Source organism: Microplitis demolitor, chromosome 3 (genome assembly GCF_026212275.2).
Source record: "Microplitis demolitor isolate Queensland-Clemson2020A chromosome 3, iyMicDemo2.1a, whole genome shotgun sequence".
In the NCBI taxonomy this organism is placed as follows: Eukaryota; Metazoa; Arthropoda; class Insecta; order Hymenoptera; family Braconidae; genus Microplitis; species Microplitis demolitor.
This window is the reverse complement of record NC_068547.1, coordinates 2,610,902-2,622,051: the sequence shown is the minus strand read 5'-3', so window position 1 is coordinate 2,622,051 and position 11,150 is coordinate 2,610,902. Positions and strand designations below refer to the sequence as shown.

Here is an 11,150-nt window from a genome sequence, read left to right as displayed (position 1 = left end):
CTGCTGCAGCATGGCCCTTCTCTCGGCTTCCAGATGCAGTGCCATCTGTTGCTTTACCTCTGTAGACTGAATTTACCGAAGGTAGTCTATTTTATGACTGGATTTCCCTAGTTTCCCTAGGGTTTTTTTAATCAGCTTAAGTGCCCAAACATTTTTACATATTTTACTTAAATTAAGGGATTATAGCAATTTCAGCTACTGCCTGCTTTAAAGTGTATTACTTTAAAAATATAATAATACTTAACAATAAAATACTTCTCGTAGGCTCGGGTTTTCTAAATCTTACATTTAACTTAAATATTTATATTCTTTTACAAAACCTTTCTTGAGTGAGCAGATGTTAAAATTATTTGGGTCTCTATTGTTAGCGTGGTTTTCCCCAACAAGTATTAAATAAAATAATTTAATTTTGAGTTCAAATTCCGCGGTATTTATTATTATAATTTTAGTTTCGCGTGGTGGCGCCTACAGCACGCAGCTGCGCCGTGATAGGACATCACAGTATATTGTTTTATATTTATTATAGTTCCCGCCTGAATCGACTTTACCCATTAGTTTAAATTGCATCGATTACAACGCCAGAGTCAATTTTTCGGCATAAGCTCCCTTTCTCATCATTACTACTTTTTTGTTTAGTTATTTATTTTTATTACTAAACTGATGTCAGACTGAAGTATGGCGAAAATATACCGACCCGTCATCGTACTGCGCATTGCGTGTGTAGCATCACGTCTTGAAGAAATATGCGTCCGTCTTCGTAGCCTGTCGTATTCGTGTTCATTGTTCGCTTCAGTTCACTTGCCCGTGGTTCCATTTATTGGATTTAGTATTAGTAACGTACTAAAGGCGTGTTACCGTCTTATTTTTATTCTGACGCTATCCGACATTATAACTCAGACATTCTATTCATAAAATTATTATTTAAAATATACTTGTAATTTTATAAATATAAATATGAGGGAAATAATTCATTTACAAGCCGGCCAATGCGGCAACCAAATTGGATCAAAGGTCAGATTTTTTTTTTTAATACTGATATTAATTTTAATTGATTTTTTGTAATAATTTAAATAAATGTGATACTTTTTGATATTTAATTTTACAATTGGTGAATTTTCAGGTGAAATACTTTTTTTTACTCACGAAAATTGTAATTTTCCACGTGTTTTTGGACACGTCTTTTGGAAATTCCCGCGTATTTTAATCTATACAAGCATTCATTACCAAATTGGTACAAATATTTGTAATTATCAATGACGAAAAAAAAAAAAATTTTGTTAGAAAAGTTTAGATATAAATTTATGAATCATTTTTAATAAGACGATTTAAGTCCGTGACGAATAGATAAAAAAAAATTAAACTTTTATCATAAGCGCTATCAAAGTGATAAATGAAATATTTGTTGTGAAATAATGGAATTAAAAAAAAAATAATAAATTGATGTCAAGTAATTTTTACGTGAGGGTATTTTAACGTGTGTGGGACAAAATTTAAACGTGATTTCTATAAGTGTGCATGTGTTTTATAAATAACTACAGTACATTATATTATGTACTTGTTCTCAGTGTACTTGGATGTGTACCGTACGGAGAGAAATCGTTTGCACATGCGTTTTGCTATTTTAAATTATTCCAATATGTTCTGGCAAAATAATTTCATGTATTTACAAAAATTGACTGTCATATTTGTTATTTAAAAGTATTGTCTGAAATTAAGTATAAATATTTTTGTATATTTATTGGGCTGCCAAATAAAATCGATATTTTTTTTTTCGGTACCATATGAAAATTACGTTGCATGTAAGATAAAAAACTTGGGTACCAGGTTGAGCCCTCAAACTCAAGTACAAAACGCGCTCTCGTTTAAAAAAAATTCCCCATTTAAAAAATGGGAGAAATTTTTTTTTTCAACTGAAATTTCATAGTTCGTTAACGGACCAATAAAATGAAATGACCGTAACATATTTTTGTAGAGAATTAAATGCTCTACAAAAAAAGTCTCTTATAATTTTTTGATAAATCTAACCGTTCAAAAGTTATTTGAGTTTAAATTAAAATTTGGTAGATTACCGATTTTTTTTTCTTTTCCAACAAAACTATCAGTTGTGTCGCAAAATGTCATTAGACCTTGTAGATCATTTTTTTTCTATTCAAAATATGTTATTTAATAATTTTTTGATTTCACATTTCCAAAATTGGCCGACTTTCAAAATTAATAATTTGGGAAAAAAACAAATTTTTGTAAAAAAGTAACTTTTGAACAGGTAGATTTATCAAAAAATTATAAGAGATCTTTTTTGTAGAGCTCTAGTATGGTCGTTTCAATTTAATGATCCGTTAACGAGTTGTAAAACTTTCAATGTTAAAAAAAAAATATTTTCTGTCATTTAAGTGGAAAACTTTGTACCCAATTTTTTTTATTCACTGCAACTTTTCGTATGGGACTGAAAAAAAATATTGATTTTGGCACCGTTTAATATACATATATATTTATTATTATTATTATTTGTCAACAGTTTTGGGAAATAATCTCTGATGAACATGGCATTGATCCAACTGGACACTACATGGGCACAAGTGATTTACAATTGCAGCGTATCGATGTTTATTACAATGAAGCTAACAGTAAATTTTTTTTTTTATATAATTAATTAAAAGCCTAATTAATAAACAAAATAAATAAATAATTTTTTTTGTAGATCATAAATACGTTCCACGCGCGATCCTTGTTGATCTTGAACCAGGAACCATGGATTCGATTCGCAGTGGACCTATTGGTCAAATGTTCCGACCAGACAATTTTATATTTGGACAAAGTGGCGCAGGTATGATTCAATAATTATTATATATTTTTATCTATTTAATAAACATGCAATTACTTGACCAATTATTCATTTAACAGGAAACAACTGGGCTAAAGGACATTACACTGAAGGAGCAGAGCTGGTTGATTCAGTACTCGAAGTCGTGAGGCGAGAATCTGAGGGCTGTGATTGTCTACAGGGATTTCAATTGACTCATTCATTGGGAGGTGGTACTGGATCAGGGATGGGAACTTTACTTATTTCTAAAATACGTGAGGAATATCCAGATCGAATTATGGCTTCCTTCAGTGTCTTTCCATCACCAAAAGTAAGGAAGCCGTCAAAGTTATTTAGAATCTCAGAGATTTAATAAAAAAATTATATTTTAAATTATAATTTATATTTTTTTTTTAGGTTTCTGATACCGTTGTAGAGCCTTACAACGCCACTTTATCAGTTCATCAGTTAGTCGAGAATACTGATGAGACATTTTGTATAGACAACGAAGCACTTTATGACATTTGCTTCAGAACATTGAAACTTACGTCCCCTACTTACGGAGATTTGAATCATTTAGTTTCTGTAATTAATTTTTACGTTTAAATTACAAACTAATTGCTGTCTCTTCTGTCTTATAATTTTTAATTTAAATTATTTCGTTCTCTAGGTCACAATGTCCGGAGTAACAACTTGTTTAAGATTTCCTGGACAATTGAATGCTGATCTTCGTAAGCTAGCGGTGAATATGGTCCCTTTCCCACGACTTCACTTCTTTATGCCTGGATTTGCTCCACTTACCGCACGTGGAAGTCAACAATATCGCGCTCTATCTGTCCCTGAACTGACACAACAGGTAATAATAAAATTAAAAATTAAAAAAAAAACATAATGATAAATAAGAATCATGAAGGATTTTAATAAACATGATATGAATTTTTTGTGGCCAGATGTTTGATTCTAAGAATATGATGACTGCTTGTGATCCAAGACACGGACGTTATTTGACAGTAGCGGCTATTTTCCGAGGTCAGTTGTCGATGAGAGAAGTCGATGAACAAATGCTCAGTGTACAGAATAAAAATTCAAGTTATTTCGTTGAATGGATACCCAACAATGTTAAGGTCGCCGTTTGCGATATTCCACCACGTGGATTAAAAATGTCAGCAACATTTATTGGCAACTCAACAGCTATTCAAGAAATTTTCAAACGTATAAGCGAACAATTTACCGCGATGTTCAGACGCAAAGCTTTCCTTCATTGGTACACTGGTGAAGGTATGGATGAAATGGAATTCACTGAGGCCGAATCTAACATGAATGATTTAGTATCCGAGTACCAACAGTACCAGGTAAATTTACTTAATTTTTAAAAAAATGAAATCACTACTCGATAAATAGAATAAATTTATGTGACGATGTCGTTTTATAAATTTTTAGGAAGCAACAGCAGAAGATGAAGAAGCGTTTGAAGATGAAGAAGGAGCGGAAGAAGTTGAAGCCTAATTTTATAACAGAACTCTAAATCAATGGTTTAAATTTCAAATTTTAATAAAATCAACTCAAGTATTTTTAGTTATAAAGAAATTTAAATATAACTGATAATTGTCATCCGATATCTTTGTTACTACTTCCATATTAGATAATAACATAAAACTAATTACATATAAAAAACTAGACTGACATTGATTTGCTTGTTATAAATATTTAAAATGATAAAAATTATTAAAATAATATTTGTTTTATAATTGAATATAATTACATAATAAAAAAAATTATATTATAAAATATCTTTTATTCTAACTGTACGGCGAACTGCATTGCTGTAGCCTTCTATATATTTAAACCACACGCCATTTTTAGTAACTATTTTCTTAATTCGACGATCGATTCTTTCCGCTTTCGGAGACGTCTGTTGAGGTGACGTTGGATCAGGCACTTTGGGCGGTAATTTGAAATCTTTGAAAAAGTCGCGGAATTTCTGTAACAAGAAAATATTTTTATTTAATAATCTTGTTCAAGTAAAAATTTTTAATGACAAACTTACTTTGTCTTTCGGATCGTCAGTTAAAGCGATTCGCTCCATACGATCAATATGATTTGGACGGTTAATTGTATCAGGTTTTGCGAACTCGACATCTTTTACAACTTCAGTTGTTTTCTTTTCTTCAGAAGAACTCTCAGTAATTCCAGAAGCTATCGCTGCACGTTTCAGTCTTTCAGTTTCGACCTCTCGAGCTACGATTTGCTTGATCGTGTACGACAAACCTTTGCGTTGTTTGCAGTCAGAGAAAATACCGATTTCAAAAAGGTCTCTATTGATAAATTATATTATTAATTAATAATCATAATGTGATTTTAAAATAAATAACAACTTCTTACGGGTCTATAACATAATCCATGCTGCCGTCTTCTTTTTTATCTTGAACAAACGTCAGTCCGAGACTCAGCATAATATCTATTAAATGTTCCAAGTCTGACTTTTCTTTGGGAGTGTATAAATTAATCGCAACAGAACGCAGTCGCGGTGTTAATAATTCAAATGACAATGGCGCGAGATCGAGAATAATCACGCGGGAATTTAGACCACAGGCTCGTTGTGCTGCTGATACTAGAGCCATAGTTTTGTTTATTTTTTGGTTTACCTTAAAATTAAATAAAATTATTAGTGTAAAATATATTTTTTTTTAAATTAATTAATTAACGTAATTTACTTCAGTTGATGTATAAGGGAATGATAATTTCGGAGTTTTTGGAAGCGCAAAACCTAAATGCCATGAAACAAATGCATAGTTTGTATAAGGCATCACTTGCCAATCATTTTTAATCATAACAAAGGTTGTGATTTCATCATAAAATTGAAACCATTCTAAAGATATTGATATTCTATTTATATTATCATGACAGTTTGGCGGGTAATTTTCAAATACACCCTGTACAAATCTCTCTGAATTATCTAAAGAAAAAAAAATTTAATTAAGTAATTGATTACTCAATTAATAATTTTTTTTATATTATATATAATTATAGAAATAAACTTACTACTGTAAGCTGATTTTAAAATCTTTTGAACTCTTTCACGCAAAGAAAGAGGCCCAGTTTTATCATGAGGAATTTGTAACATCTCTTTCCAAAATTCAAACAGCCCTTTTTTTGAATCTTTTAGACTGAGGTCTAAATTACTCTTGTTGCAATCTTCGCCCATGTACTGCAAAGCATTGACACAAGATCTCACATCACACCCAGACTTTTCGGCCAATTGCAAAAGTGTCCGCTGATCAACATCTAGCCTTTCTTTCCGTGCGATCGTTGCCAGTCGATCGCTCAAAGCCGCCGGAGTTATTCTAGGCACGTATATTATATACGCAGCTGCTCGTAATGGCCTAAAAAGTTACTCATTTAATATGCAGGCCAAAAAAAATTTATAAACACTAATTAAACTGTAAAAATACCTTAGCGCTGGAGTATATAGTTCATTACAGATACACACAATTGGTCTTTTGCAATACTCATTACTTTTTTCAGCCGACTTCGACTTCTTACCCTTCTCTGTTAATTTTCCTTGAACGAATTTCAATAATAGTTCTATTGATGCTGCAGGTGCACCATCAATTTCGTCTAGCACCAGGCAATTAGGCCGCGGATCAGCACCGATCATTGATTTCATTTGGGTTGATGATAACAGAGCCTGCCTAAATGCTTCAGGACTACGGTCATCACTGGCATTTATTTCAACGACATTGTAACCAGCATGTTTTGCCACCAAGTGCGCCAATGTAGTTTTTCCAAGACCCGGAGGACCACTGAGCATCGCTATTCTGTGCACAGGAAATCCCTTTTTATCCACAAGCTCAACATTATCATAATTGTCGCCAAATTTATGGGCATTGAAACCGCCCATTTTAGTTGAATTTCTATCAAATTTATTGCTACTAAATTTCTTTGAACTTAAGGAATTATTTGTTGGTAAATTCTTCTTTCGGGGAACAATCTCACGGTTAAATACAACTTTGTCCCAGAGTTTTAGCCAACGTAAGAACTCGCGGTTTGTTGTTTCATCTGTCAGAAGCTCGAGATATTTTTTCGGGCGATATTTATCCACCCACAGAACATCTTCAGCCTTTTTTTTTGAACCACGAGACATTACAAGTCTTTCGTTAGCTTTTTCTGCCAGCTATAAGTAAATATTTAAATTATCAAGCATTCGATATAAATAATAATTAATAATTTTTAAAAATAATCAAATGTTCATACAATTTTTTCAGCATCAGCTTTCAACTTATCGTAGCCAACTGAAAGTAAACCAGAAGACTTTACTTTGATGGGATCAATTGCTGCATCTGGCTTGACTCTGATATACAACCGCTGACAATCTGACGGACGTGTCAAGGCAATAAAATTCCAAGAAGGCACTCGTGTGGTTATTGATTCTCTCTGGGGATTACTGAAGTTTATAGTAATAAAATTAGATAACCAACAAGTAAATAATTCAAAAGTATTTAAAATTAAACAACTAGATATTAATTGACTTACTCCAAGTAATTTGAGTTAAAAAAACGAGGATTGTCGACATCTTTATCATATCTCTCCAGTACTTTTTTTTTCTGATGAAGAATGGCTTCAATTATCAGCTCCGGCTGATCCCATCTCGGTTTCTTTTCTCTTTGGTGATTAGAATCTGCAATTAAAATTATTATTAATAAAAATTCGTTACTGAAAATTTTATTTTGATGGTTTACTTGACGGATCGTCTCGAAGAAGACTAGCGACGTCCTTCATCAGCTCATCGTAGTTTCTCTTCCTGCATTTATCAGTCAGCGATTCACCCGTTGATGTTGACGCCTGATTCGCTTCAATAAAATCAAATTCTTCATCAGGATCCGGAAATTCATCATTGGGGGCTTGTGTTTTACTGATTGGCTTCGAAGCCTGGGTAATTACACTTCTCGATGATTCTACTTGAGTACTTGTGCCTAAAAATATAAACAAATAATTAAAAATAATATTAATTGCTGAAAAAATAAAAAAAATAAATTACTGGGAAGATTTTTCGATTGTTTATCAACATCAGCTGGAATTAAGTCAAATTCGTCATCGAAATCAGGAAATTCATCATCATTGGAGTGTAAAAATTTTGATTTTCCATCAACACTAGACTTTGACGTTTCAGTAAAACCATTTTGTGAAGCTTTTGCATTAATTGCTCCTAAAAATAATTACAAAATATTGTTATTAAAGCAAAAAAGAATAATAGAATTAAATCTGCAAAATAATTGACACTCACCGGCTACATTATTGGATTTTTTAAAACTTTCTGCTGGAACTAAATCGAATTCTTCATCAGGATCTGGAAACTCGTCATCATACATTGGAAAAAATAAAATTGAGCACTTGACAAATTAAAAAACAAATATAAAAATATCTAAACTGAAAAGCTAGTATAAATAAAAATATTTTTATTGGTTATACGCAAGTCCAGCGCGGGAATAACATCTGTCTTGACGTCTACTTCCGGTACTCCAATATCCAAATTTAAATTTCCCGCCATTAAAAAAATGGCGGCACTATTGTAATTTAATTTTTAAAAAATGTCTCAAGATGGCGTTGAGATTAAAAAGAATTGACCAATGAAAAAAATGATATTTTCTTTTTACTATCTCTCCAATTCCAATTCCGTTGCCGTTGACTCTCTTTACACATGTTTAAATATATATACATAGGTATACTGTACATGAATAAAGTGAGATAGTAGGAAATGGTATGACCGATTTCACAGGGAAAAAAATAAATGAGAGAAACGAATAGAATACGAAGGGATGAACAAAACGATCGCGTCGGCGCAAGTTAAGGCAAAGAAAACAATTAATCGTGGGCGCGTCAAGTTTGTATCTTTTAAAAATAATAATAATAATAAAAAAAAATACACATTACTGTAATTAATAATATTGTAGATTTATTTGTTTATTAAATAATCAATAATATATATAAATATATATAGAGTAGTATATACAGTCTTGTACAAGTTGTGTTTGTGACACGAAAGAGTGTTGGTGTATTGAAGAGAATAGAGGTTCATTGTGGCGACGCGTGCATGAAAGGCCGTTGAGAGTAAGACAGCGGGCGGTTCCCACCACGTCCTAGCAAAAGCAACAAGTGTCAGATAAAATAAAACTTTTTTAAAAATCATCCAAGTATTTAAGTTTAAACTTTAAAATTGTTTAAATAAATCGACGAGGATGGGGTGCGCTGTGAGCACCACGGGAGAAAAGGCTGCCGCCGAGAGATCGAAAAAAATTGACAAGGATCTACGTCTTGATGGGGAACGAGCTGCCAGTGAGGTCAAACTTCTTCTACTGGGTATTATTTTTATTCATACTTATTTAAATTATTTAAATTATCTGGATTTAAATTTAAATATTAGTCTATTCACGCATAAAACGTAATTGCATCCTAATTATTAAACTTGCGTGATTTAATCTTGAGTGATATACTTTTTTACAATGCCAAATTAATTTAAATTGTTGAGCTAAAAATATATATCCACATATATACGTATATCTGAGCATGGTAGATAAAAAATATTAAGTTTTATTAATTAATGTAGGAGATATAGATATATATGTCTACTTTTGTGTATAATGTATAGATATATATAGATATATGACATAAATGAAGATCGTCCCATGAGGTTGAATCATTAACTAAATATGATTCACCTAGCGATTGCTGGGAAAAAATGTTGTGCAACAGTTGCTGAAAAAATTGATACGAAGCATGATGCAGTTTGATTATTAAATGAATGAATAATAATATATGATAATATATGTGTATATATTTTTTTTTTCATAGGTGCGGGAGAGTCAGGTAAATCGACGATAGTCAAGCAAATGAAAATAATCCATGAGACTGGATACAGCAGAGAAGAATGCGAGCAATATAAGCCAGTTGTCTACAGCAACACCATCCAAAGTTTGATGGCGATTATTCGGGCTATGGGCCAGCTGAGAATAAATTTCGCTGACCCAAATAAAGCTGTAAGTGTCTGTCAGTAATTACGGGAACTAGATTAAATAAATTTATTGTTATTATTATTATTATTATTGTTGTTATGTTGGATAATATTTATTAATGTATGTAATATTACAGGAAACAGCGCGGCAATTTTTTACCCTAGCTTCCGCGGCAGAAGAGGGCGAACTCACTGGGGAACTTGTTCTACTAATGAAGAGATTATGGCAAGATGCAGGAGTGCAGCTTTGTTTCACACGTAGCCGAGAGTATCAATTAAATGACTCGGCGGCGTATTATTTGAATGCTTTGGATCGTATATCCCAACCTAATTATGTACCAACCCAACAGGATGTCCTGAGGACACGAGTAAAAACAACGGGGATAGTTGAAACTTACTTTTCATTTAAAGGATTACACTTCAAGTAAACATAACAGTTTATTTTTTTATTTTATATTATTTAAATTAATTTACTAATAGTAATAATATTTGATATATATTTATTTAGAATGTTTGATGTTGGTGGACAAAGATCGGAAAGAAAAAAATGGATCCACTGTTTCGAAGGAGTGACGGCGATAATATTTTGCGTTGCACTAAGTGGATACGACCTTGTTCTTGCCGAAGATGAAGAAATGAACCGTATGATAGAATCGATGAAGCTCTTTGATTCGATTTGTAACAGTAAGTGGTTCGTAGACACATCAATAATTCTATTTTTAAATAAGAAAGATCTTTTTGAAGAAAAAATAGCTAAAAGTCCTCTATCGATTTGTTTCCCGGAGTACAAAGGCGGCAATACGTTTGAAGAGTGCGCTGATTATATACGAATGAAATTTGAAAATTTAAATAAACGTAAAGATCAGAAACAAATTTACACACACTTTACGTGTGCCACTGATACGTCCAACATACAGTTCGTATTTGACGCAGTAACTGATGTTATTATTAAAAATAATTTAAGTAACTGTGGATTGTTAAGTTGAGCTTTTATGAAATCGGCTATCAATTGTCAGAGCTTAATTAATATAATTAATATTAATATTATTATTATTTTTTTTTTAAATTATTAATAATTACTCATCCAAAGTCACTGAAATTTATTCGGGCAATTTTTAGGCTGTTGCCAATCGCACAAATTTTTTTTTTATTTAAACATCGGGGAAAACAAAATAATTAATTAGAAAAAAAATTGTGCTTAGGTATTTTTTATACGTATAAAAATAAAGTCATATCATTGATATAACAGAAATTGATTATTCAATTGATAAAACCAAATTCAAGTAAAGTCTTTTGATAAACGAATAATTAATTAATAAATAATAATAATTAAAAAGTAAT

General features: G+C 31.7%; 3 protein-coding genes across 4 annotated transcripts; 2 read left to right on the top strand and 1 right to left on the bottom strand.

The window, feature by feature from the left end:
- Positions 1 to 714: 714 nt before the first annotated feature.
- Positions 715 to 4,474, top strand: LOC103568819 (tubulin beta chain). 2 transcript variants are annotated; one of them, XM_014441236.2, is made up of 9 exons: positions 715 to 1,011; positions 1,121 to 1,698; positions 2,516 to 2,624; positions 2,699 to 2,824; positions 2,902 to 3,131; positions 3,218 to 3,385; positions 3,471 to 3,656; positions 3,751 to 4,152; positions 4,241 to 4,474. In XM_014441236.2, the coding sequence occupies exons 3-9, from the start codon at positions 2,567 to 2,569 to the stop codon at positions 4,304 to 4,306; spliced, it is 1,236 nt and encodes a 411-aa protein (XP_014296722.1). In that variant the 5' UTR covers positions 715 to 1,011; positions 1,121 to 1,698; positions 2,516 to 2,566; the 3' UTR covers positions 4,307 to 4,474. The 2 variants fall into 2 exon arrangements, with proteins under 2 accessions (XP_014296722.1, XP_014296721.2); XM_014441235.2 differs by lacking the exon at positions 1,121 to 1,698 and having other exon boundaries at positions 920 to 1,011.
- A 103-nt stretch (positions 4,475 to 4,577) lies between these two features.
- On the bottom strand, positions 4,578 to 8,307 carry LOC103568820 (chromosome transmission fidelity protein 18 homolog). The gene is made up of 11 exons (XM_008545794.2): positions 8,085 to 8,307; positions 7,839 to 8,006; positions 7,540 to 7,773; positions 7,334 to 7,478; positions 7,055 to 7,244; positions 6,253 to 6,974; positions 5,843 to 6,183; positions 5,515 to 5,756; positions 5,183 to 5,445; positions 4,848 to 5,115; positions 4,578 to 4,781 (listed from the first exon to the last, which is right to left on the bottom strand). The coding sequence occupies exons 1-11, from the start codon at positions 8,167 to 8,169 to the stop codon at positions 4,581 to 4,583; spliced, it is 2,859 nt and encodes a 952-aa protein (XP_008544016.1). The 5' UTR covers positions 8,170 to 8,307; the 3' UTR covers positions 4,578 to 4,580.
- A 192-nt stretch (positions 8,308 to 8,499) lies between these two features.
- LOC103568821 (guanine nucleotide-binding protein G(i) subunit alpha) lies at positions 8,500 to 10,856 on the top strand. The gene is made up of 4 exons (XM_053737504.1): positions 8,500 to 9,157; positions 9,650 to 9,834; positions 9,947 to 10,233; positions 10,318 to 10,856. Exons 1-4 carry the CDS (start codon positions 9,037 to 9,039, stop codon positions 10,793 to 10,795), a joined length of 1,071 nt encoding a protein of 356 aa, XP_053593479.1. The 5' UTR covers positions 8,500 to 9,036; the 3' UTR covers positions 10,796 to 10,856.
- Positions 10,857 to 11,150: the final 294 nt, after the last annotated feature.